Source organism: Salmo trutta, chromosome 2 (genome assembly GCF_901001165.1).
Source record: "Salmo trutta chromosome 2, fSalTru1.1, whole genome shotgun sequence".
NCBI classification, from domain to species: domain Eukaryota; kingdom Metazoa; phylum Chordata; class Actinopteri; order Salmoniformes; family Salmonidae; genus Salmo; species Salmo trutta.
The window spans coordinates 60550226-60577020 of NC_042958.1; the positions used below are offsets into that span (position 1 = coordinate 60550226).

The following is a 26795-nucleotide window of genomic DNA, read 5'->3' on the forward strand; positions in this document are numbered from 1 at the left end:
CCAAACCAAACCCTGTCTCCTACACACAATAGTACCTGGTTCCAAACCAAAGCCTGTATCCATGCAATGGTTGTAGTGAGTGCAAAATGTGTGCATTTGGACAGTTGTTGAACAACTTTGCTAGATTCAATCCGTAGAGCGGAAGGTTTGTGTTATAGCACACATTTCCGATTGAGCTGACATATGCAACGTTTAAGGTGAAGGCGACCGCGGGATTATTGCCTTTAAATTTCAATCGTGCTATAGCATGGCTCTGTGCTACGAATTGAATCTAGGCCATAAAGTTTATACATCAATAAATCTACGGGATTCATAATTTTATTCTATATAACACACAAAAGTCAGTTCATTTGTAACAATGCTTATTACTACACTAACCCATGTACATAACCCAAACAGATGACAAAAGTACATTCACTAGGGCAATATTCAATCCAAATATGGAAGTTTAGCGTTACGGCGTCATTGAAATTTAAAGGCTATGTTTCCGCGTTAGCGGAGACTGCATTCGTGGTAAATGCTGCTTATGACGGCTCAATCTGAAATTACTTTTACACTGCTATTGCACAATCTGTACCACTTCACCGATACAGATTGAATAGAGCCCTAAATGATTGCTCAGTAACAAATCTAATTGGTCAGCTGGTGTCAGAGGTTTTACAAACAACTTTACAGGGGTCCCTTCGTCAGTATTTATTCATACATTTAGCTGTTACCACATGTAACTATAAACATTAGAAAATATATCATTCAAAATAAATAGATATGAAAACAGTATCTGTATAAAAATTGTCCAATTACCCTTTTCTTGCTGCTGGTATACATATCCACTTAATATTGATAAGAAAGTAATATTGTCAGTAATATGAATTAAGTCATATTCAGCCACCCACATTATCCTGACACACAAGCCCTAAAATTGTGCTCTGAGTTAGTTTGAAGATGAGTACACAGTTATACCATGGTTATACATTTCAATAGGGTTCAGTTTGTTTTTCCCTAAACTGCAATGTTCCTTCCTGGGTTGGCAGTCAGTGTCTAATAGTGTTTAAAAACAAAAATGTCCCACAAGCATTGACTCATCTCTATTGTTTCAACTGTGGAGAGCAGAACGCTAAGGTTTCCCTATGTGTCCATCGGGGAGGGATTTAATTGCAAAAAGAAGAAAGAAACGATATAAACTATACCAGGGATTGGCAACTGGCGGAAGGGCTTAGTCAGGGTCTCAACTTACTGTTGAGAGTTAGAATAGTAGAATACACATGGTGCGATTTAGAAATTTGTTTGTGCATCAGCAGTTTTTCTCGTTCCTCAACTAGCCCATGTCAGCTAACATCTTTTAGATTGGTAAATTAGCCTAGCGCCCAGCTATCTAAACTTGTAGTAATCGTGGTCAAATTACCACCCGGGGGGCCCCCATTGATTTTGTTAGTCAGTCTCAGTAAGATATCATAATTAAAATTGCTAACATTTCTCTCCACCATATTGCGAAATGTGTAGAATTGGGTGGCGGCACAACTGCGGCCCCTCATGATGTGTTCAGATTTTTTGTGGCCCCCACCCCCATCAAAGTTGCCCATCCCTGAACTATACAAACACATTCCCACGGAATTCTGGACCACCTTGAACTTTTCCATCACGACAGTTTGCAAGGCATACACACATATTACAGTATAATGGTAAAATGACCTGTGTAAGAATGTCCAATACGCAGTTTCATAATCAGTTAACTCATTTTCCCCTTTGCCTCTTTTGATTGGAAGATCCTAGAGAGTACAGTGCACAATACTGTTAAAAGAATTCTACTCCTTTAAAAATGATGAGTTAAAAACAACAAGCTCTAAGTAGCTCTAAGTGCATATAGTTCCTACATGGAAACACAGACTGGATTAATTGCCCTCAAAGTACATTCAAATTGCCAAAATGTGCCCAACATGAATTTATAATCTAACATTTCCCTTTTACTTTTCATTACCATGAGGATGTTAAATAGAAACCTTTTACTCTTATAGAAGTACAGTATGTGAAACCTGGCCCAGGAAGCACAATTGTGCTGTATTCACTTTTATCCTGCTGATGATGGCAAGTCGAGGCAGTTCGGTAGTTGGTATTCATCCTAATAAGCTACAATAAAACAATAGGTGTTCAAGCACTGACAGTAATGGTTAGACATCCACATCATTCAAGATGTGTCTCATGTTCACTACTGTTTTTTAAACTACTTATTGATTGAACAACTTACTTATCGATAGATAGATTATTGGAATATCTACACAAGCTCAACCTGGCATCACTACTCAAAGGCCATCATTTCAAAAAGAGCTGTGAGAGGTACTCTTTACTAACTACATTGTCTTCCTCAGAGTACAGTCTGACTGCAGACAAGATAGGGGATTGACAGCGCTAGTTAACACAGTTCTATGTGAGAGCTCCGTTCCGTAACACACTGAGTGTATGTGAACACATCTTTACTAACAGTATAATAAATTAAATGGTCAAACTCCACTCAAATAATACCCTGTGGTCAGAGTACAATCCATTGTACAAAAATGATTCTGTTTCGGTTGGTCATCCAAAGATGTTCCCTTGGTTCTGTCACATCAATGTCCGAAGGAAGATGAGGCTGAGGATGAGAGATTTGTTAGTTAATTCCCTCTTAACATCCCCGTTATTTCAAAACATAATTACAACTCGTACAGAAATATTTACGTATACTTATGTAGGCTACTTACATATGTAATAAGGTATAATAATTGACAGCCGTTATCATCGACTGGTCACACATCAACAAATGTGAGGAACGCACACTTACTGAAATGTTTACGCTTGGTAAAGAGGTCCCGTTGTCTCTTCAATGGGTTCTGCAGAACAAGAAGACGATGCCGTTTTTCTTTGATGTATTTTCACCAAAACCCAAAGAGGTCAATGTGTCTTAATGCTACAAACATATGTGTGCCTCTATCATCGTGCTACAATACGTTTCATGACTGACAATGTTAGTTTATCATGAGATGGTAGCCTTGAGCCCTACCACGAAGGGGCCTCTTCTGTGCCTTGCGTCGATGCACCATGACTCCAATGATCAATACTGCAGCGACCAGAATAACTGCCAGCACAGAGAAGCTGGAAATGGCTGCCAGTCTCCAGACATCAGATTTTTCCTTGGTAAATGTGCCTGAAAGGGGACATATTGGTCGAAGGCATACAATTAAGCATTGGTTATTTCCATGATTTAGTTGGAAGATATAAAGGTTGAATGTTCCTTAGCTAAGGATTTGACTTACAAGTGTTACACGAAGGGGTCTTTGGATACTGCTTGCATGATGAGCAGGATACGCATTGGTCTATGTCCGAACTCCAGAACTCTGAACTACTGCATAGGTCTGTGAGAAAAACATAAAATGGAGAGACAATGCTTAATTCTCTTACAGCTTTTACCCGTCTGAATGACAACAATTTGTGACTCAATTTGCTCATTGGGAAATGTTCCTCTACCTCACCAAAACAAATGAACTATTGGAAGAGAGAGAGTATATATTATTTTCCTTCAACATTGGTCAATGAGAACAACGGATCTGCCTGAATAGTCTTTAGACAGCAACCTCCAGTGGGGGAAAAAAGTATTTGATCCCCTGCTGATTTTGTACGTTTGCCCACTGACAAAGAAATGATCAGTCTATAATTTTAATGGTAGGTTTATTTGAACAGTGAGAGACAGAATAACAACAAAAAAATCCAGAAAAACGCATGTCAAAAATGTTATCAAATGATTTGCATTTTAATGAGGGAAATAAGTATTTGACCCCCTCTCAATCAGAAAGATTTCTGGCTCCCAGGTGTCTTTTATACAGGTAACGAGCTGAGATTAGGAGCATACTCTTAAAGGGAGTGCTCCTAACCGCAGCTTGTTACCTGTAAAAAAGACACCTGTCCACAGAAGCAATCAATCAATCAGATTCCAAACTCTCCACCATGGCCAAGACCACAGAGCTCTCCAAGGATGTCAGGGACAAGATTGTAGACCTACACAAGGCTGGAATGGGCTATAAGACCATCGCCAAGCAGCTTGGTGAGAAGGTGACAACATTTGGTGCGATTATTCGCAAATGGAAGAAACACAAAAGAACTGTCAATATCCCTCGGCCTGGGGCTCCATGCAAGATCTCACCTCGTGGGGTTGCAATGATCATGAGAACGGTGAGGAATCAGCCCAGAACTACAAGGGAGGATCTTGTCAATGATCTCAAGGCAGCTGGGACCATAGTCACCAAGAAAACAATTGGTAACACATTACGCCGTGAAGGACTGAAATCCTGCAGCGCCTGCAAGTCCCCCTGCTCAAGAATACATATACATGCCCGTCTAAAGTTTGCCAATGAACATCTGAATGATTCAGAGGACAACTGGTGAAAGTGTTGTGGTCAGATGAGACCAAAATGGAGCTCTTTGGCATCAACTCAACTCGCCGTGTTTGGAGGAGGAGGAATGCTGCCTCTGACCCCAAGAACACCATCTCCACCGTCAAACATGGAGGTGGAAACATTATGCTTTGGGGGTGTTTTTCTGCTAAGGGGACAGGACAACTTCACCGCATCATTTGACGGGGCCATGTACTGTCAAATCTTGGGTGAGAACCTCCTTCCCTCAGCCAGGGCATTGAAAATGGGTCGTGGATGGGTATTCCAGCATGACAATGGCCCAAAACACACGGCCAAGGCAACAAAGGAGTGGCTCAAGAAGAAGCGCATTAAGGTCCTGGAGTGGCCTAGCCAGTCTCCAGACCTTAATCCCATAGAACATCTGTGGAGGGAGCTGAAGGTTCGAGTTGCCAAACGTCAGCCTCGAAACCTTAATGACTTGGAGAAGATCTGCAAAGAGGAGTGGGACAAAATCCCTCCTGAGATGTGTGCAAACCTGGTGGCCCACTACAAGAAACGTCTGACCTCTGTGATTGCCAACAAGGGTTTTGCCACCAAGTACAAAGTCATGTTTTGCAGAGGGGTCAAATACTTATTTCCCTCATTAAAATGCAAATCATTTTATAACATTTTTGACATGCGTTTTTCTGGATTTTTTTGTTGTTATTCTGTCTCTCACTGTTCAAATAAACCTACTATTAAAATTATAGACTGATCATTTCTTTGTAAGTGGGCAAACATACAAAATCAGCAGGGGATCAAATACTTTTTTCCCCCACTGTAAGTATGATTTATCTTATTGTAGATGTTTTTAAAACCTGCCAATAAAAAGGTATGCACTTAGTCCGCGGTCTGAGAAAGGAATTGTTTTGCCCAATGATAAAGAAATCGTATGACATCAAGTCCAAAGAAATAGAGAAGATCCGAGAAACTGTGTGTTTCCTCTTCTTATGAAATGAGTTGGGGAATTCCTTTGATTTTCTCGTACTGATGCACTTAATATGCAAATGAACATTACTCATTGGCTTTGCGTGCACAAGCATGGTGAGACGCTGTGTGTGAATGGCAGGATGTGTCAAGATGAGGTTCTGAAATTGTTTTGGTGTGTTTGACTTCTAGAGAAGGTGTGGTGAGACTGGGAGTAAACATTACCATAACAGCAGTGAACTGACAGACACACATGACATAGACTGGATAGAAAATGTCTACAGTATGTCCCTTGAGAGACACTACACCGGAAACCTCATATCCTTTTAGAGAACCCACAGACAGCAGTACCAGACTCATTTCGAAGAGGCATGTGTCAATTTATATCTAAGGTGATTAAGTATGGAAGAAAGGGTCTGCAATGTTAATTCAACCCGGTAAAGAATAAAGCCTGATGGTATATTCAATGTAGTGATCACAGCACGTAGCATAGATAATGTGATGAAAAACCTGTTACTTTTCAGAGTTAGGGTTACTCTGACACTGCTTGTCAGGTTTGACATTTCCACGTCAATATCTTCACTCATTGAAGGGATGTAAAGTATCAATGAGATAAAGCCTACAGTTTCCTCTTCCTTGAGCTCGAAGGCCACACAAGTGGTTAGAGGTCTAGCCAGTGATTTGTGACTTTGTAATTCAGCATATAAACCACATGAGCAATGTACTTTGAGAAAATGGTTTGTTACCGGACCAAATCTGAACCAATCATAGACGTTTATGTTTCACAAGTTTGGACAGTACAGTACAGTACAGTAGAATAGAGTACAGAGAAGTACAGTACAGTACAGTACAGCAAAGATAAGTAGAGTATAATTAAGCGCAGTAGATTACAGTAGATTACAGTACAGTAAAGAGAAGTAGAGTAAAGCACAGTGGATTACAGTAAAGAGAAGTATAGTACAGTAGAGCACACTAGAGTAGAGGACAGTATAATGTACTGTACTGAACTATACTTTACTCTACTGTATTCTACTGTACTTTACTGTGCTGTACTGTGATGTCCAAACTTGTGAAACATGGACGTCTATGATTGGTTCAGATTTGGTCTGGTCCGGACCAACCAAATTGGGTCTTGTTTGGGGGCGGATCTTTTTAGAATAATAGCTAGTGTGTAGAATATTACCCATATATGCAAAGGATGATATTGCGTATTTCTACCTTTGTGTACCTTTTTCAGGATACATCAACATGAACAGAATGCAGAATTCTGCATTTCTGTGTAGTACAGACCCATGATATAAAACCATTACCATAATTCTGTTAACGGGTGTAAATCCACTTCACTTACTAAAGTTTAATAACCAAAATAGTTTTTTTCTAACTCAAGGTGTCATCTAATAGCTGATACCCCATTCGTTCTGCAGATATCTTTGAATCTTAATTCAGAGCAGATATTTAACAGTTTTTTGAAAATTAGGTCGCATAAAAAACGGAAGGAAAGTTTGCCGTAATTCTGTTACCAAACTTTGCATCTGCACAGTTCTTCCAGTAAATGTGTTTTTGTGAAATGTTGTACGTAAATCGTTCAATGTAGTCCTTGTGCATCAATTGCTTTTGTTTGGCATACATTTTAAAGTGAAAAATCAGAGTCTGAGTGGTGTTCCGTGGAATTGCCCATCAGCTGCTTTGAAACTAAATGAAAAAATACCATAAAAGGTCAGAACTGAGTGACACAATGATGTAAGACAAAGGTGTGCAGGAAATTGGAGACAAGTCAACGCTTGCATTAAATCTACAGTATCAAACAATCAGTTGGAGTTTCCATGGTAAGATACTATTCATGAAGAAGCAGATTATGCATGTTATCAGGAAGTGTTGTGGATTCTCATCTGTGTCTGACTTCCAGGACTGGTAATGTTAAAATTGATGTGTGAACATAAGCAATCAACACATTTTGGGTAGTGACAGCATCACCACCTGCAAAATCCTAAATTCACCCTTGGGGCCTGGATGAAACAACATTTCAGCATTAGCTATATTGTTGCCCTGGTCAATAATGAAACAGTCTCACATGCATTTAAGACATAATACAGTTTTGTCTGATGTCCACTCAGCAATAAGAGCCACCCTAGAAAATAACCCCAATAATTGAATTATTCTTGTGCTGGGAATGGGAAGAATTATATTGTCAAGTTCAAAGTCACCATTAAAAATATACATATTTTTGGAGTCCACAATTTTAGTTTACTTTTACCTCTCAAGAAAGTAAAGAAATTATAATGATTTGCCAACTATAAGTGTCCCGTCAATCAGGTCTGTCCTTTTCACCCATGGGCATGGATGGAGTGAAATAAGGCGATTGGAATGCGGAACCGGTGAGAAGGCAGCTGGTAGAGGAAGCAACTCCATAAGCAACCCTTTCTTCTATCAGACTCCATTTGAGTAGCCATGCGATGATTCCATGATGGTCAATGAAACACGAATTCCCATGCGATTAAAAGTTTGATAAAATAACGTTTCTTCGCATTTAAAATATAGTATTGAGATCGAAAATGATATAAACATTTGTCTTTGCCTTACATAGATCAAAGGATAATATTTAATATGATTCAAGTTTATCTATATCCATACAAGTTAAATTAAAAGGATTTTACTTACTTTGTTGCCCGTTCACGCCGTTTAAGTTCGCTACAGTCGCAATGACAAGTCCACAAAGCGCACAGATAATGTTTGAAGCCATGGTTCTTGTATAAACGAAATTCCCGAAAGTTCATCTGATGAAAAGCCCGTTTTGTTTTTCACCATGGAAAAGCTAGCCTCACAATGAGTCACCCGGAGTAGTCTGAGCCTTGTTTTAATAGAGTACACACCCACGCTAACAGTTCAACTCCTATGAGTCATTTCCTATGTACTGTACTCACATTCTGAGTACTGCGCGCAGAGCACAGCCGTCCGGACAGGCAGAACACTTTAGAATGATAGAACATTTTACTTTCGTTTATTGTAGTAAAGCGAAAAATGTCAATGATCATTCACAATATGTATATTTCAACCAGCAGAACTAAAATACCACGACCGCACCCTTTTTGATTTTCCCTTAGACAACTTCGGAGGGCAAAGTCTGTAAAGATCTGGAATTAATTGTGTTCTCATTGTTATTACCACGCCTGTCACGTCATTCACTGAGCACTGCCAAAAAATACAAGTATCTGGCCGTTGCATATGGATCCCATAAGCAGTGAAGAAAAGCACTTTACACTGGGGTTGAATACGTTCAGGGTTGTTTAAAACTTCACAGAAGAGGAACTTTTGTGATGCAAAGTTGTATTTTTCTGAGAAAGACTACAGGGAAATTAATACAATTACAGAAGAGGATCCTCATCTTGGTTCACATGAGTTCTGTAACTGTTGCAGTTTTTTTTATTTTATTTTTTTCTCGCTCTCTCATATTTGTTGTATACATGTATGGTATATATTATTTTGTATGGTCATATGGTTGTATGCATATGTAACACTTTGACTGTCAAAGGAGCGTGCTTTTTTTTTAACCATCCTCAGGAAGGAGCAACATCTGTAAAAACACAACGCAAAACCCCTCCTCCTATATACAGTATTGGGCAACCAAATATTAGGTGCACAACAGAACTGCAACACTCACAGACTCGTGTACATTTGATACTTCTGCTTTTTTTTTTTAGCAAGATCAAATGCTTTCCCATTCATTATTGACCTCCCAAAATGTTTAGAAGAGGTCAGAAAACCCTAAGATGAGGAAATGTATTCAACTCAACTCATGATGCACAAGTTCAAGTTTTTACTAGGAAAACACTAGACTGTGAAATACAAAATGATCACTTGTATGTTCCAAATGACATGTATGCTCATAACATCACACAATCAGAGCCCACACTCTCTACTCATTTATACCAATCCAAATACCCAGACACAACATTACATCAAAATATTATAGAGGTCTTATTTTGAACCGATACATAACATGTTTTTTTGCCATTGACTTTAGATCACCAGAGTCTCACTGTGGTTTGTTGAAGCCAGTTATGATTTTGGTTCTCACAGGAGCTAACTTCAAACGCATTACCAAGCTCTCATTATACTGTTAAAATCATCAGAACAGAGGAAAATGGTGTTCAGAGGTTCCATTAAAAGGCAGAATATGGTTGTAACAGATGTTTTGAGACTAATGTGCGAGTAACATTTAAACAAAGTAGTCATGGAGGACTTGGATGGGACAGCCCACTTAGTATGACACTCATGAGCTGACTATTCCACTGAAATGTCATCAGTAATGAGGCACTAAAACCTGCAGATGTTGTGTGACTGAGTCACTAGGTGGTAGCAACAGGATTGGTCATAACTGGCTTAACGCACGAAGATCTAGCCCAAGGTGATACTTAACACTCCTTTTTGTGCTGATTCTGAGACAAACTAAAAACTGCCAACTTTGTGTCGAATGATTCCTATTGACAATCGTAAGGCTCGACTTTCAGATTGTCCGGGGCAAGTAAACAAATAAGTGTCAGACAAGCAGAAGATGAATCTGTGTTAAAAAATAAATGTAAAAATAATAATCACAATATCAAAAAAGTTATTTGAATGTGCTTTTGAGCAGATCTATCTGTAGCCACATGTGCACATTTGTTGATATTGCTTGCTGGTTAGTGAGTTATTTGCCCAGTTATAGCTAATTGTTGGTCAGCAAACAAGGTTCGTACGGGCATGAAAATCCTGGAAATGTAATGTTGTGCCCATCAATCACCTGCATGTGTGCCAATGTGCTTGGGCCGGAGGAGAGAAAGAGAAACATTGAAGCGTTTGTAATTAACTACGCTTAACCAAAAAGCAGCATTTTCTAATCATCCTACAGGTTCATGCAGGACATTGTTTTATCTATATTATCTATCAGAATGTCCTTTATTTGCCAAATAACTGAGATGAGCTCTATTTCAAAATATAACTTTTCCCAACCAAAAACGCTGTTCCATGCACTCCACACAGAGTACTGGCGGCAGCATAGCCGAGGCCACAAAGCAACAACTTCTAGTAAAAAAATAAAACAGAAAATATCTTACTCTGTTCTTTTGAAATACATTTTCTTAGTCACATTTTTTCTTAAAAAGGTCCAGTGCAGCAATTTTTATATCAATATCAAATCATTTCTGGGTAACAAGTACCTTACTGTAATAGTTTTCCATTAAAAAATGAACAAAAATATTTTTGGGAAGAAACTTTCTCAAGCAACATTTTTTGTTAAGACTGTCTGGGAGTGGTCTAAGTGGGGAGGGAAAAACTTGCTGTTATTAGCAGAGAGATTTGGAACTCTCTTTGTTATTGGTTTATTAACCAATTTCCCATCTGGTGATGTCACCAGACAAGCAGAAACTCCAACTCATGCAAACAGGCTGATTTGAAGGTCCTGTGTATATTGTATTTTCAACCAGGAACTATCAGAAAATAACACTTATCAATTTTGTTCACACTTTTACAGTGTTTGTTTCATCAGCTGTTGTACAATGATACAAAACACAGGAAAAACACAATTTGGATTGCACCGGGCCATATAAGACCTGCCAAAACGTAATTATAATGGGTTTCTGTGTGATGAAGTAACACTTCAATTGTGGCGCTTTGTGGTTTTTTCCCCTCATTTTTACAGATAGCCTACAGCAAAATAAATGAATGAAAATGCTACTGTGTTCTTAGAATAAATAATAAATAAAAATGATCATAGTCTAATGTTAGCCAAGACCTTCATAAACACAACCTAATGATTATTTTGGGGATAGCATATCTGAAATGTATTTATTATTGGAAGTTGAGGAATAAATCTAACACCATTGGAAAGCTGGTATTCCCCTCTATTCAACATTGACCATGTCATTCTGACGTTAAAATCTTAGAATAGCTTCATAGTAGCCTCCGCTGAACCCCCAACAACCGGATGTTCGGGTTTCAGGTGAAATGGAAAGAGCCTGGGAAGTGACTTGCGCTTTTGGACGTTAACAAGGTGACATTCCATCTTAACTCTTTCTCCACATTTATTGAACAGTGCGGTCAATAAATCTCCACTGAAACGTGAATATTTCAGCCGTACAACGTTATAAACACGTCTTCGTTAGTTACCGTTATTTTAAGAAACCTACTGTAGCCATTTGATCCCTGATTCATTAAATTTGTCAATTATTTAAAGACAAAAAGTATTCGGTTGGAATTGTAAATGCAATATTTTTTTGGGGCTATTTAAGAATTGCCAATCATCCTCCAGGTGCATCTAAAAGGGGCAGTGTTCTATTTTGAGACAGGCCTGAATATGCAAAGAAGCCAATAGGCGGAGGGAAGCCTACATTTGTCTGATTCTCTATACGGTAGCAACAATGGTCATTTTTATATTGTAAAGTGGTTCCTTGAATCATACAACAATTTTAAGTATCACCCTTTGGTGACTTGAGCTTTCTGACCAAAAAAACAAATCTGTCCTACTTGTCTGAAGGACAAGTGGCAAAAAAAGTTCATGTCAAGCCCTGCAGTATTATCTGGTGAAATCTCTGCACAAGAACATAACGTGATCGTTACGATAATGAAAGAAAGTCAATTTTTACTGAATTGAGTCGCATTTGTACACAACTCAACTAGATTTGCATCCAGCGATTGAATCTCAGTTCTTGAGTGGTCTTTTCTTAGAATACCTGAAACAAGCACATACAGGTGTTCTCAAGGAGGATTCTGGGGAAGTCAATATACACTACCGATCAAAGGTTTGGGGTCACTTTGAAATGTTCTTGTTGTTTAAAGGAAAAGCACATTTTTTGTCCATTAAAATAACATCAAATTGATCAGAAATACAGTATAGACATTGTTAATGTTGTAAATGACTATTGTAGCTGGACGCATTAGAGTGTCTAGTTTGAGAAACAGACTTCTTTAAATAGTACCAGCAAAACACCAGTCTCAACGTCAACAGTGAAGAGGCGACTCCGGGATGCTGGCCTTCTAGGCAGATTCTCTGTCCAGTGTGTGTTCTTTTGCCATCTTAATATTTTATTTTTATTGGCTAGTCTGAGATATGGCTTTTTCTTTGCAACTCTGCCTAGAAGGCCAGCATTCCGGAGTCGCCTCGTCACTGTTGACATTGAGACTGGTGTTTTGCGGGTACTATTTAATGAAGCTGCCAGTTGAGGACTTGTGAGGCGTCTGTTTCTCAAACTAGACACTCTAATGTACTTGTCCTCTTGCTCAGTTGTTCACCGGGGCCTCCCACTCTTTCTATTCTGGTTAGAGCCAGTTTGCGCTGCTCTGGGAAGGGAGTAGTACACAGCGTTGTACGAGATCTTCAGTTTCTTGGCAATTTCTCGCATGGAATAGTCTTAATTTCTCAGAACAATAGACTGATGAGTTTCAGAAGAAAGTGCTTTGTTTCTGGCCAGTTTGAGCCTGTAATTGAACCCACAAATGCTGATGCTCCAGATACTCAACTAGTCTAAAGAAGGCCAGTTTTATTGCTTCTTTAAGCAGACAGTTTTCAGCTGTGCTAACATAATTGCAAAAGGGTTTTCTAATGATCAATTAGCGTTTTAAAATTATAAACTTCGATTAGCTAACACAACGTGCCATTGGAGCACAGGAGTGATGGTTGCTGATAATGGGCCTCTGTACGCATATGTAGATATTCCATAATAATATTTTTTAAATCATCCGTTTCCAGCTACAATAGTTATTTACAACATTAACAATATGTACACTATTTCTGATCAATTTGATGTTATTTTAAATGGACCCCCCCCAAAAAATGCTTTTCTTTCAAAAACAAGGACATTTCTAAGTGACCCCCAACTTTTAACGGTAGTGTATACAAATCATACAGCGCCACGACAACGTCCTAGTTAAAAGTTAATTACCACATGGGCAAGACCTGATCAAAAACAAAGATGTGACAGAAAAACAAAACAGAGTATCCAGATGAAAGAATACCTTGGTATGTGCACTTCGGTTTTTAGACTCTCACTCAGTCACAACTATCTGTTTGGTCACTAGCACCAACCGGCAATGATGCAATATAAGAAAGTCTTTCGAAAAGCAAAGACAAAACTAAGCTCTCCAACCACACTCACTTCCATCCATTTATTTTTTTCCTCCCCTCCCTTATCCCTGTTCTCTTCTTTTCCTCAGCAGTTAGGTGATGTAGATGCGGTGGAAGTCGTTGGCACCGAAGGCACAGTTGCACTTGGGGCACTTCCTTTGTCGGGTGTCGTAGCGCGTCTTCAGACACTCGTAGCAGAAAACGTGGAAACACTTGGTGAGCACCGTCTCCTTGTCGCGGGTGTTGCAGCACGGACAACGCAGCTTCGCCTGCCAGGTGTGGAGTACAGAAAACGTACAGTTAACGCTGTAAAATAAAGGGTCACCCATATACCGCAACATGTGAACCTTCTCACATGTAATTGATCGAACAAAAGCAAGGCCATTCCGCCAGGATGTGTGTATTTTTTTATTACCTTGTACTGGTTGATCTCCTCCTGCAGGATCTCATCAGCATCAGTGTACACCTCCACTTTCTTCTGTTTCTCCAGCTTTCGTCGTAGCCTGGACAGGTCCTCCTATAAGTCAGCCAGACACAGTCGAATACTTTAGTAGCCTAGATTAAACCTACAGTTAACATTCACACTCAAAATGACCCTTCCCACTGTATTCCCCCGAAGGCTTTTAGGGGTTTGACAAATTAACATCAGAGCTCCCTCGGGGGAAAAATATATATTCACGTTTAAAATGAGACTCACCTGGTTAAATAAAGGATACATATCTAGGAAGGACAGACTTGTCAGTAGTTGTGTGTACCTGCGCTCTTTTGAGGTTGCCCAACTCCCTCTCTCTGGCGTTGCGGTTCTCAGACACAGATACCTGGATCTCCCTCAGCTTGGACTGGGTGTGTTCCAGCTGCACTTTAAGGTCCTCAGCCAGCTGGGCTGCCTCCACCGCCTGAGATGGAGGGGCAAGAGACACTCAGATACTATTGGCCTTAATAACAGTGGTATTGTTATTCCCTTTTGTGTTATTATTACAATATCAATAGTAAAAGTAGTAGTACTATGAGTAGTAGTACTGGTAAGGTAACTGTGGAAGAAGGGGAGTTTAAAATTGTAAGTAGTATTGTTTTGCTACCTTCCTCTTGTTGAGTTCTAGTGCTTGTATGCGAACTCCCAACTCTTTCTCCAGATTGGTCAGTGAGCTCTGGAGGATGCCCTCTTTCTCCTCCAGCTTCTGTACAACCAATAACTGGGCTTCCACCTGTGACAGACAGCAAGGGGAACCAATCAATCAGACCCGTTTCCTCATTAGCTCAGAAACACAAGCATTATCAGGACTACTATCAAATTTTTTTTTTTTATTTCAATAGCCATCAGGGATGCACAACATGCAGCCCAAGATATGCTATTTTTTGACCCACGGGTCTCTTAATAAATAAAACAGTCTCCCTTGCCAAATGAGTTATGCACCTGTTTTACATCCACTGCTTTGTAAGATAAACACACACGATAGTGACAGTTCATCCTCCACAGTCTCTCTCACCTGGGTCTTGAAGGTGAGCACCTGGTCAGCCAGCTCCTCCTTCTCCTCCCTCAGCAGCTTGTAGATCTGGTTGGACTTGATGCGCTCCGACATCAGCTTGAAGTTGGCGTCGTCCTTCTCCCTCAGCTGCTGCATCAGCCGGCTGTTCTGCTCCTGCATGTCCTCAAAGGCCTGGCCCGTCACGTCCATCTCACTCAGTAGGGCCTCCTCCTCCTGGACACAATGGAGCGGTACGGGGGGGGGGGGGGGGGGGTGGTGGTGGAATAGAGTTGGATATGTTATTTTTACTGTTAGTTATGTAGTTTCATTTAATTGAGGTCAAATCTCAGAGAGAGAACTGGTACAATACGGCAGATGAAAACACATTAGGTCACACAGTGTTACCTTGCAATGTATCCCGAATGGATCGCACAATGTAATTGTAACTAACATGTATCAACTGACTTCACAATGACATCTAATGTAATTCAAATACCCCTGAATCGTAACACCTCACTTATCGGCGTCAAGATTCCTTAAGAAAATCAAATTCCATTGAAATCCCTGGTAAAAAAAAAAGCAATGGCAAAGCCAAGGCAAACCCACTGCAATTGTGATATTTAACATATTCAACACCTCTGCAACAGTTTTGAATGTGTAGTGGATATACAGTACCTGTTTGGTGGCAGTGAGCTTCTTCTGTAGGTGGTCGATCGTCTCCTCTGCCACACGGATCTTCCTGAGAGCGTCCTCATCAGCCAGCTTCTTGCTCTCCTTCCTCTCCCTCTCCTCCAGCTCTCGAACGCGCACCCGCAACTCATCCACCTGGGACGCAGGGGGATTTAGATGTAACACATGGACTGAAACATAGGCACATGAATTGACTTATTTATGACCAAGATTTTATAGGCAATTCCAATTTTTTTATACAGAATACAAGAAATACAAAGTAACAGGACCCAACAAATACCATTTAACTTTACATGTGAGATTTTAGATTTTTTTTAAATATAACCTCGGCTTTAGACTTGCGCTCTGCTGCCATAAGCTGCACTTTGTCCCTCTGCTCTTTGGGAGCTGATTTGTACATGTCCAAAAGTAGTTTCATCTCCTTCTGAGACTCCTGGGCTTTCCTGAGGGGAAAGGAGAACGAACAGTAGAAGAGTTAGCATTACCTAACTTTAGAATAAGACAATGTGTTAAGGTCTTCTACTATATGAGAGTATATTTTATTTTAGGGGTGTGCCGAGTAATCGGACAAAACGAGTATCTTAACAGATATGGTGAATTTTCTGAATATGATGAGTATTTTCTGTAATTATCAGTGATTGGGGAAAAAGTCATTGTCAGCTGCCAGCACACAACTCTCAAACAGTGTGAATGAAGCATTGTGTACTATAAATAGTACTACTCAACTGGCTAGTTTGGCTGTCTGTCAAGAAACGGGCGGGGAGTGGGTTGAGCCTGCTGCCATAACTGGATGAGAACAAGTTGCCGCTCCCGCTGTCTTTGTCGTTATGTCGCGAGCTAAGCCCATGCTTGCTATTATAATTTTTTCCTCGCCCAGGCATTTCCACGTTTGAAAATGACAAATGCAGATAGTTAATTTTCATTGTACAAATGTTGTGGCACAAGTGTAGGGAGAGAACATTTTTGCTCCTTTTGAAAGTTTATTTATTTTAATTATTATTATTATTATTATTTTTTTTTAAATATGAGGCATGCAAATTACTTTCAACTAAATCTGGGTCTGGAATAAATGCAGGCAGCAGTAGCCAGCCATGCATTATATATTAGCCTATTTTGTTGATAATTGAATAGGATTAAGTCAGTCAATCATATGCATTTTCAGCTGTCAGGATAATTTCTTAACTTTGAACAATGTGTGAAGGAACATAACGATGTGCTCTGAGATGCACTCTGAGTGATAGTGCAGTGATGCACACTTCCTGTATAGGCTTTACCGGCATTTAAAGGTCACTTCCAGGTTTTCCGATCACAAGTAAATCTGATAACGAGTATCAAGTGTGATAAAACGGATCGAATTACAAATACGAGTATGAACAGATCTGCACGCCCCTACTTTATTCAGTATAATATGAAAAGGGGAGTTGTGGGTTCTATAACCAAAAACAAAACATACTTAAGTTCCGCCCTCAGCATCTTCAGGGTGTCCGAATCTTTCCTCTTCAACTCCTCGCTGCGCTGTCGCTCTCTTTCTCGCTCCCTCTCTCGTTCCCTCTCAGTCTCCCTCTCTCTCTCCCGGGCCCGCTGTCTCTCCAGCTCCCTCCTCCTCTCCTCCTCCTCCTCTTGGTCTTCATCCTCCTCTTTCTTCACCTCCAGGCTGTCGCTCACCGGCTCCTCCAACGACAGAAGCCCGGTGTCACCACTCTGACACCGCAGCTGACAAAGGGACAGAAAATGGTTTTGGGACATCAATCGCGTTGATCACTGATTTTCATAGCAAATATCATGATTCAAATAAGTCACGTTGATACTCATCTATTAACCAAGTATTGTGCAACTCAAGTTTTGTTGAACCACATGACCGAACCGCCTCACCAGGGCAAACTCAAGGTTCTAGTTAGCCTATAATAAGGGTCCAGAGTAGAGCCCCGCAGGGGGATTAATTTTAAGCGAGCACTACCCATGCCCACGACATTCAGGCCCTACCCAGGTCGATTGATTCTGGCAAATTCAAGGCCCTGCCCGAAACCAGAAATAACTTCCTCCATTAGTAAATCCATTAGCTGCTCCTCTCCATCTGTCACTTGCTCCCTGCACTCAGCTCATTGAAGCTCTGAGTCTAAGTATCCATAGCAACGTATCCGCTTGGGTTGCTCTGCTCAACGAAGAGACACGAGAGAGCAGTTAGCAGTTTGCTACTTTTCGTCACTCTAAACTCCGACACAACTCAAGGACCATTAGTTCCTGTGAAATAATCTCTCCCGTTTTATATTTGACGAGGTTGAAGTACTTCTGACGCCATGTTATTATCTTAGTCAGATATGACTATACTGCGCTGCAGAGCACACGGAAGTGGCTCAGCTTCAAAATGTTAGTGATAGCCAAGCGCCATCCGTACCCTTGTTACCGATGAAAACAAACTGGCCCTACCCGGCCCTAACCCGATGTATAATGTCGGGGCCTGTCGGGCTCAGGTCGGGTAGCAGCACTCTTGTCCAGAGTTTATCCTGACCTGGTCATATATTGATTAAATACGCAGAATTTAATTTAATATAAGTATAAATATATATTCAGAAGAATGTCTATTGGTCTCAAGTAGAGGATCCGCCGCCCTACCTTGTTGATCTCCATCTGGGTTTCTCGGAGCTTCCGCTTGTAACGCTGCACGTCACCTTTCAGCTGGTGGTTGTGGTTCTGGAGGCTGCTGATGAGGTGGCGCATCTCTCTGTTGATTGGGCCTGAGGGAAAGATCAAAAAGGTGGACAGAAGGGTTGATAAGGAAACAACGACCGTGCGTTTCAGTCAGAGCCGCTGTCTTGTCTGACTGTAGCCTGCGTGTGCTAAACTTGTGAAGTATCGCCAAACTAGTGAGCAATATGGATAGTGATAACAGGATAGGACATTCATCCCAAACACAGTCAACATCCTTGGTTAGAGGGAAGGGGAAAAAGGATTAAGACTGACAATCATCCATTCAAGATTCTCACGGAGAAACTTTTGCTTTCTATGGGAAACTGTTAATGATAGAAACAAGCCTCGGGAGTGAGAGGTGTTGTGGAGATGAGACGTTACCTGCTTGCTCGTTGGCCGCCAGGTTCTGCTCAAACTCGATGCGCAGCATCTCGTACTCCTTGCGCACCTGGGCCAGCGTGTCTTCCAGCTGGATGACCTCCGTGCGGAGCTTCTTCTGTAGGGACAGCTCGTCGCTCTGAACAGATGACAAACGCCACAGCTTTTGTTGGCGGCAGTCCAACGGCAACGTCACACCAATCCTCTGACGTCCTGACTAGTTTTGGCCAGTTTTTACTGAGTGTGACACGATCCACTTTCCAAGCATATAAAGAGAGCCTGTCTGTTTCTGCTTACGCCAAATTGGTCATGTTTTGCCCAAACACAAGGCACTGTAGCCATGGCAATGACATACCCTTGTGGAATGCAGAGCTAGTCAGCTCCCCGGGCCTCTGTAATCCGGGCTGTACAAAATACCTTTCTAACCACATATATTCCTAGTGTATTCATGATATACTTGCCAGACCTGGGTTCAAATAGTATTTGTTTTCTTTCAAATACTTTAGCTGCACTTGATTGAGTTTCCCTGGCATACTGGAAACAATGGAATAGTCCCAAAATTGCTAAACATCTGGTACCCCAAGCAGGGGTGGGGGGGATACTATTTGAACCCAGATCTGATATGCTGAAATGTTTGTTACTTTAAAATCAGTGGCTCCCTCCTACACTTTAGTAATTTGTCAGATTATTTTATGCAGAGCGACAATCAGTCCATTCAACTAAGGGAGGTAAATTAACCATGGATCATAATCATTGCAAGTAAAACCTTCTAAATAGCCGCTCTCTGCAAAACCAGTGCTCCTGACCTCCATGTGCTCTATCTGTCTGAGGTGGGCGTTCTTTGCGGTGAGGAGCAGGGCCCGGGCCTCATCCAGCTGGGTCTTCACCCCCAAAGACTCATTGTAGAGCAGGGAGAACTGGGACTGCAAGCACTTGTAGTCGGCGGTCTCCTTCACCACATCCTCCGGAATATTTTTCAGGTCCAACTGAAAAGGGAGTTAAGTGAGTGAATTACCCCCCCATACACTGTAAGACACCTTGGGACATAGTGAAAAACTAAATGACTGCAATTCATTTGGGATAGAGCAAACAGACAAAGGAACATTGGCCAAGAAATGACATAGAGTATACATTCAGTGATCATAACATAAAATGTTAGTGTTTATAATTGTTTTAAGTGTTTAGTGCCTTATGAAAGTATTCATACCCCATGACTTATTCCCCATTGTTGTGTTACAGCCCAAATTCAAAAAAAATACACACAATACCCCATAATGACAAAGTAAAAATACATTTTTCGAAAATGTTGCTAATTTCTTGAGAATGAAATAAAGAAATCTGTAATTTACACCGGAGTCAATGATTTGTAGAAGAACCTTTGGCAGCGATTACAGCTTTGAGTCATCTGTATGTCTGTATCAGCTTTGCACATCTGGATTTTGGGATTTCCTCCCATTGTTCCTTGCAAATTTTCACAAGATCTGTTAAGTTAGATGGGGAGCGGCGGTGAACAGCAATCTTCAAGTCTTTCCACAAATGTTCAATGGGATTCAAGTCTGGGCTTAAGCTGTTCCACCTGTTAGATTCTGGGTTAAACTTGGAACATTGTTTAGAACCAAACACACCCAACAATTTCCACATTTTGTTCTGAAGCCATTGCAGCATTGCTTTGGCTTTATGCTTGGGGTCATTGTCCTGTTGGAACATAAATCTTCGCCCCAGTCTAAGGTCGTTTGCACTCTGAAGCAGGTTCTCATCAAGGATTTGCCAGTATTTGGCTCAATTCATTGTTCCCTCTATCCTTACCAGTCTCCCAGTCCCTGCCAATGAAAAGCATCCCCATAGCATGATGCTGCCACCACCATGCTTCACGGTAGGGATGGTGTTAGATGGGTGATGAGTTGTGCCTGGTTTTCTCCAGACATAGTGCTTTGCATTCAGGCCAAAGAGTTACATTTTTGTCTTATCAGACCAAAGAATAGTTTGCCTTATGTTCTCAGAGTCTTTCACATGCCTTTTTGCAAATTCCAGGCGTGCTGTCATGTGCCTTTTTATCAAAGCCCAGATTGGTGAAGCGCTGTAGAGTCTTGTCCTTCTGACAAGGAAGGAACTCTGTAGTTCTGTCAGAGTGGTCACTGGGTTCTTGGTCGCCTCCATTGAGGTTGCGCAGTTTGATCGAACGACCATATATTCCCAATGATGGAGACCACAGCGCTTTTGGAAACTTTCAACACTGTCGAAATTGTTTTATACCCTTCCCCAGATATATGCCTTATCACAATTCTATCTCAGAGATCTATGGGTAGTTCCTTGGACTTCATGGTATAGCTTCTGCTCTGACATGCTTTGTCAACTGTGAGACCTTATATAGACAGGTGTGTTTCTTACTAAATCATGTCCAAACAATTGAATTGGCCACAGGTGAACTCCAATCAAGTTGTAGTGACAGCTCAAGGATGATCAAAGGAAATTGGATGCACCGGAGTTTAAATTTGGAGTGTCAATGAATTTTGAATAAATTTGAAAACATGTTTTCACTTTGTCATTATGGGATAGTGTGTAGATAGATGGGTGATATTTATGTTTTAATCAATGTTGAATTTAGGCTGTAACAACATCATTTGGAAAAAGTCAAGGGGGTATGAATATTTTCTGAAGCCCCTGTGTCTATTCTACAATTATAATCATCCTTGACATGACATCTGACTCATGACTGTCTGAATAGTGAGCATCTCCTTTGTTAAGCTGACATAACAGAATGCACAGCGTATTGTCTTGTATTCCCTCAGAGGGGGGATGCGGTTGTACCTTGAGTTTCTCGCTCTCCCTGACAGCCTCCTGGAGCTCCTGCTGTAGTTTCTCCAGGTCTGCCATGCGGTTGTTGGCCAGCTCCTGGTTCTGCTCCAACTCTGCATTCAGGCTCTCAAACTAACAGATAGAATAATTACAATATGGAGTTCATTTGTATCACTTTGGGCACTAGGTCGTCATTGTAAATAAGAATTTGTTCTTAACTGACTTGCCTAGTTAAATAAAGGTTAATAAATCAAATAAAAATGACAGGGTTGGAAACAACAATGTATCAAAACAAGATGGAAGGGAAGCTCAAGGATGGTTGGACAATAGGATGGTCGGACAATAGTCTGCACTCACCTTCTGTATATTGAGGGTGATCTGGCCACCGGGTAGCCCCCCTGAGCTGCCAGTGGTGTAGTAGCCCGAGGTCAACTGGACAGAACAATCAGAAATGATTTAGCGAACTTGGCCCATACATTAGTACACTAACCCAGGCATATTACAATAGCTATATAGATGTGGTTACATTATTTTACCCATGTACATACAGCAGGACATCAATAACCAACCCCCCCCCCCCCCCCACACACACACACACACACACACACACACACACACACACACACACACACACACACAGTGACATCAGCGATGACAAGACACTAGAACTACACACACACACCTGCTCCATTACACACACAAAGTAAATTAAGTACACACCCACCGACGCACACAAACTACACACCTGCTCCATTGCCTCAGCCAGATGCTTGTTGAGCTTCTGTTCCCTCTTACGGAGCTTCTCGATGTCCCACTGCAGATCCTCCACAGCAGTCTCCATCTCAGACACCTTGGTCTCCGAGCTTGTCACCTTATCCACAAGCTCGTTGTACTGTTAAAGAGGAGTAGAGATGAGAGCAAAAATGTGATTCTGAAATTGGCTGGATGAGTCCACACAATCGCCATGTATTACCACCGATGAGAACTAGCAGACATTCACATTGAGGAGGATACAAAAGCTTGAAAGACGACACTATGGAGATGTGGGCATTCCCAATACGTACCTCCATAGACATCTTGTGGTGTCTACCCTGCAGGGAGGAGGCCAGGTCTTGCAGTCTGCCATTCTCCTCTAGCAGAGTACGATTCAGACGGAGCATCTCTTCCTGGCTGTCATCCTCACACGCTGACAAAAGACAACACAGTCACTATGGTTACTCAACTAGTGATTACATATGCCACGTAGCAGATGCTTCCATCCAAAGCGACTTACAGGAATTTAACACAAGATCAACGTGAATGTCACACTAGGCACCAGGGTGAATGTCACACTAGGCACCAGGGTGAATGTCACACTAGGCACCAGGGCGAATGTCACACTAGGCACCAGGGCGAATGTCACACTAGGCACCAGGGCGAATGTCACACTAGGCACCAGGGCGAATGTCACACTAGGCACCAGGGCGAATGTCACACTAGGCACCAGGGCGAATGTCACACTAGGCACCAGGGCGAATGTCACACTAGGCACCAGGGCGAATGTCACACTAGGCACCAGGGCGAATGTCACACTAGGCACCAGGGCGAATGTCACACTAGGCACCAGGGCGAATGTCACACTAGGCACCAGGGCGAATATCACACTAGGCACCAGGGTGAATGTCACACTAGGCACCAGGGAGAATGTCACACTAGGCACCAGGGCGAATGTCACACTAGGCACCAGAGTGAATGTCATAGTTGGGAACCCCTCCACATAATTATGCCAAATGAAGAACCCACATGTTGCTACAAACAGAAAGTGAAAAACTCCCGAGTCATGATAAGCGTGTCTGAGTAGTTACCCGCGGACAGGATCTGGGCGCATAGGCCGTCGATGCGGCTGTGCAGCCTGTCGAAGACGCAGACCATGCAGGCAGCGGCCTCCTTGCTGAACTGCATCCTGTCCCGCAACTGCAGGCTGAGCTCCTCCTCACTGCTGTTGTCCAAAGTGGAGAGGAAGGCTTTGGTACTCTCACTGAGGGTAGTAGTGGGTGGCGGGGCTACACAGTCAGGATGAGAAGACTTAGGATGTGGGTTTTTTATTTAACTAGGCAAGTCAGTTGAGAACAAATTCTTATTCACAAAGACGGCCTACAACGCATTGACAATATAAATGTGGCGTAAGTGATAGAAAGGTTAAGTGCTTGATGTTGCCATACCTCACACCAGTTATTATCGGCGGCAACGCAATGGACTCAGAGGTATCATTACTTCTGAGCAGAGGCTAGATATGCGTAGATAAAAAAGGTTGAGAGAGAGCAGGAATCATCTTTACCGGTTGTCGAGTCCTGCTGTGGTTCACGAGCTATCTCCATACCGTCGGGTGGTGGAGGCTGTTGCTCCACGTGTTCTGGCGCTGGGAGTGGGGCTGAAGGAGGGGGTGGTGGGATCACCATGCCATCCGCGTCCATTGGGGTAGGGGCAGAAACAGGAGTAGCGGGCGGTGCGTCGACCACCGTGGGGTCAATGCGTTGGCGCAGGACGTGAACATTTTCTTCCAACTGGAAGTTAGAGAAAGAGGGTAATTGAGTATATGTGCGGGTGGGTTTACACTTTAAGTTAAGAATATGTCTATGTTCCTTCACGGCAGCAAATGATTGTAGGACGTACGTACCTGGGACCAGTAGCGATTCACAATGAGCAGTGTGGTATCGTCAGTAGCTTGTCGCTTTTCCAGCTTCTCGATCTTCTCCCGCAGCTCATCCTCCATGGTCTGCCTCTGCTCCAGACGCTCACTCAGCTTTTTGTTCTTAAACTGGATCACCTTCATGTCCATCTCCTCCTGCAGATGTCACGTGATAATGAATTAGATCAATTAAATCATCCCTCCTGTATGGTTAAGACCCAGTTGTGGGTGACAAAAAGACGCCGACTAACCGTAGAGGACACTCCCCCAATGCGTATGGGCTCAATGAGAGTGGTGGTGGTCTTTTCCTCTTTTTTACACTTCTTCTCAGGTGGACCAGGGGAGCTGTCCCCACCTGAGGCTCGCTTCCCTCCCCCGGTGCCAGACATGGTTGTTGCTTCTGCAACAAAAGCGTGACAGCTGTTTTAGGACACAAAGCCGATGAAAAGGGGGCATTTCGTTTGAACAACTTCATTTGTCAGCTGCCTATGGACTCAACGAAGAGATATAATGACAAGACTAATCATTTTTGTACATCTACATTTTAGTCATTTAGCAGACGCTCTTATCCAGAGCGACTTACAGTAGTGAATGCATACATTTCATAAAAAAAAATGTTTTTTCCGCGTACTGGTCCCCCGTGGGAATCGAACCCACAACCCTGGCGTTGCAAACACCATGCTCTACCAACTGAGCCACATCATCTCCCCGTGTCAACACCAGGGTTTTGTCATTGTGTCACCAACTTGTGAAGTTAAATTTAGAAAATGTTACTGAAGCTAACTACTATCTGGTATATAACTACAAATAATTGATGTGGATTGTTTACAATTGCTTAAGTTGGCAAATTAATTCAGATTTGTATATGCCAATTCAATGAAGGCCAGAATGTCCCGCTAGCTAACTTGCTAGCTATTCCATTTCTGAAGTGTGGAATATGTAAACTTGCAAAGTGGGCATTCAAAACTTGGCAGAGTAGCTATCCATGTTAGCTACCTAAATAGCGGTAGTTGCATGCTTAACGTACACTACATGACCAAAAGTATGTGGACACATGCTCATCGAACATCTCATTCCAAAAGCATGTGCATTAGTATGGAGTTGATCCCCCCCTTTGCTGCCATAACAGCCTCCATTCCTCTGGGAAGGCTTTCCACTAGGTATTGGAACATTGCGGCTGGGACTTGCTTCCATTCAGCCACAAGAGCATTTGTGAGGTCAGGCAATTAGGCCTGGCTCGCAGTCTGCGTTCCAATTCATCCCAAAGGTGTTCGATGGGGTTGAGGTCAGGGCTCTGTGCAGACCAGTCAAGTTCTTCCACACCGATCTCAACAAACCATTTCTGAAAGGAACTCGATTTGTGCACGGGGCCATTGTCATGCTGAAACAGGAAAGGGCCTTCCCCAAACTGTTGCCACAAAGTTGGAAGCACAGAATCGTCTAGAATGTCATTGTATGCTGTAGATTTCCCTTCACTGGAATTAAGGGGCCTAGCCCGAACCATGAAAAACAGCCCCAGACCATTATTCATCCTCCACCAGACTTTACAGTTAGCATTCTTCTGGCATCCGCCAAACCAAGATGGTGAAGCATGATTCATCACTCCAGAGAACGTTTCCACTGCTTCAGAGTCCAATGGCTGCAAGCTTTACACCACTCCAGCCGACGCTTGGCATTGAGTATGGTGATCTTAGGATTGGGTGCAGCTTCTCAGCCATGGAAACCCATTCCATGAAGCTCCGGAGGAACAGTTCTTGTGCTGACATTGCTTCCAGAGGCAATGATTTTTACGCACTACAGCACTCCTGTTCTGTGAGCTTGTGTGGCCTACCAATTCGAGGCTGAGCCACTGTTGCCCTTAAGTCATTTTCATTTCACAGTAACAGCACTTACAGTTGACCAGGGTAGTTCTAGCAGTGCAGAAATTTTGACTAACGGACTTGAAGGAAAGGTGGGATCCTATGACGGTGCCACATTGAAAGTCACTGAGCTCTTCAGTAAGGCCATTCTACTGCCAATGTTTGTCTATGAAGATTGCATGGCTATGTGCTCGATTTTATACACCGGTGTGGCTGAATTAGCCGAATCCACTAATTTGAAGGGGTGTCCTCATACGTTTTTATACAGTGTATATTTTACTAGCTAGTATAGCTAACGTTTGAAAGAATCTAGCTAGCTAACAGGCTAATGCTAATTGTAATGAATGCTAACGTTAGCCGGCAAGCAAATTACAGTTATACGGCATATGTACTCGAATCACCTTGAAATGTTTACTACATGCAATCACACGTTTTTATTTCAAGATCACTACGAAATATCACAAACCTTCACCAGATAAAAAAATAATTTGTAAAACATAGTCACTAACCGGAGATGACGACAGCAATTATTTAAGCAGCTTCCTGTACGGCACGGTAAGTGTACCGATGAGATAGTTGTTTAATCAAAATCAAAGGTCCTGTAGTCAGTTCCTCGCAGTTTTTTTTTTACTGTATAGTTACCTAAATGCCTAAAAGAATGCATGCTGTACACATTTTGCCATTATTCAATAAATATCCAAACGTTGTGTTATACGATTAATTATGTGAAATACGGTTTAGTCCATGCCACGCCTCACTCCGTCTTCATAATGGCACTACGGTCTACAGCCCCTTCATATGCATTGTTGT

General features: G+C 41.9%; 1 protein-coding gene and 1 long non-coding RNA gene across 4 annotated transcripts; both read right to left on the bottom strand.

The window, feature by feature from the left end:
- Positions 1-302: 302 nt before the first annotated feature.
- Positions 303-12206, bottom strand: LOC115159502 (uncharacterized). The gene is made up of 5 exons (XR_003868899.1): positions 8004-12206; positions 3285-3383; positions 3032-3175; positions 2813-2861; positions 303-2623 (listed from the first exon to the last, which is right to left on the bottom strand). It is a non-coding gene; the product is annotated as an uncharacterized LOC115159502 (long non-coding RNA).
- A 1250-nt stretch (positions 12207-13456) lies between these two features.
- On the bottom strand, positions 13457-26585 carry rnf40 (ring finger protein 40). Of its 3 annotated transcripts, none has more exons than XM_029709316.1 (20): positions 26495-26585; positions 24378-24526; positions 24115-24282; positions 23776-24001; positions 23303-23500; positions 22523-22644; positions 22204-22350; positions 21816-21890; positions 21471-21590; positions 19469-19648; positions 18666-18801; positions 18210-18331; positions 17050-17309; positions 15922-16039; positions 15582-15731; positions 14928-15140; positions 14520-14645; positions 14196-14336; positions 13856-13957; positions 13457-13709 (listed from the first exon to the last, which is right to left on the bottom strand). In XM_029709316.1, the coding sequence occupies exons 2-20, from the start codon at positions 24513-24515 to the stop codon at positions 13533-13535; spliced, it is 2919 nt and encodes a 972-aa protein (XP_029565176.1). In that variant the 5' UTR covers positions 24516-24526; positions 26495-26585; the 3' UTR covers positions 13457-13532. The 3 variants fall into 3 exon arrangements, with proteins under 3 accessions (XP_029565176.1, XP_029565159.1, XP_029565168.1); XM_029709299.1 differs by having other exon boundaries at positions 13533-13709; positions 26452-26557; XM_029709308.1 differs by having other exon boundaries at positions 13533-13709; positions 26387-26496.
- Positions 26586-26795: the final 210 nt, after the last annotated feature.

Excerpts from the sequence above, each read along its gene's own strand:
- rnf40 (XM_029709316.1), bottom strand. The coding sequence starts at position 24,515 with ATGTCTGGCACCGGGGGAGGGAAGCGAGCCTCAGGTGGGGACAGCTCC. Across the intron at positions 24,283-24,377 it reads TTGGGGGAGTGTCCTCTACG|GAGGAGATGGACATGAAGGT; the intron begins GTTAGTCGGCGT and ends TGACATCTGCAG. Across the intron at positions 21,891-22,203 it reads TGGCTGAGGCAATGGAGCAG|TTGACCTCGGGCTACTACAC; the intron begins GTGTGTAGTTTG and ends TGTTCTGTCCAG.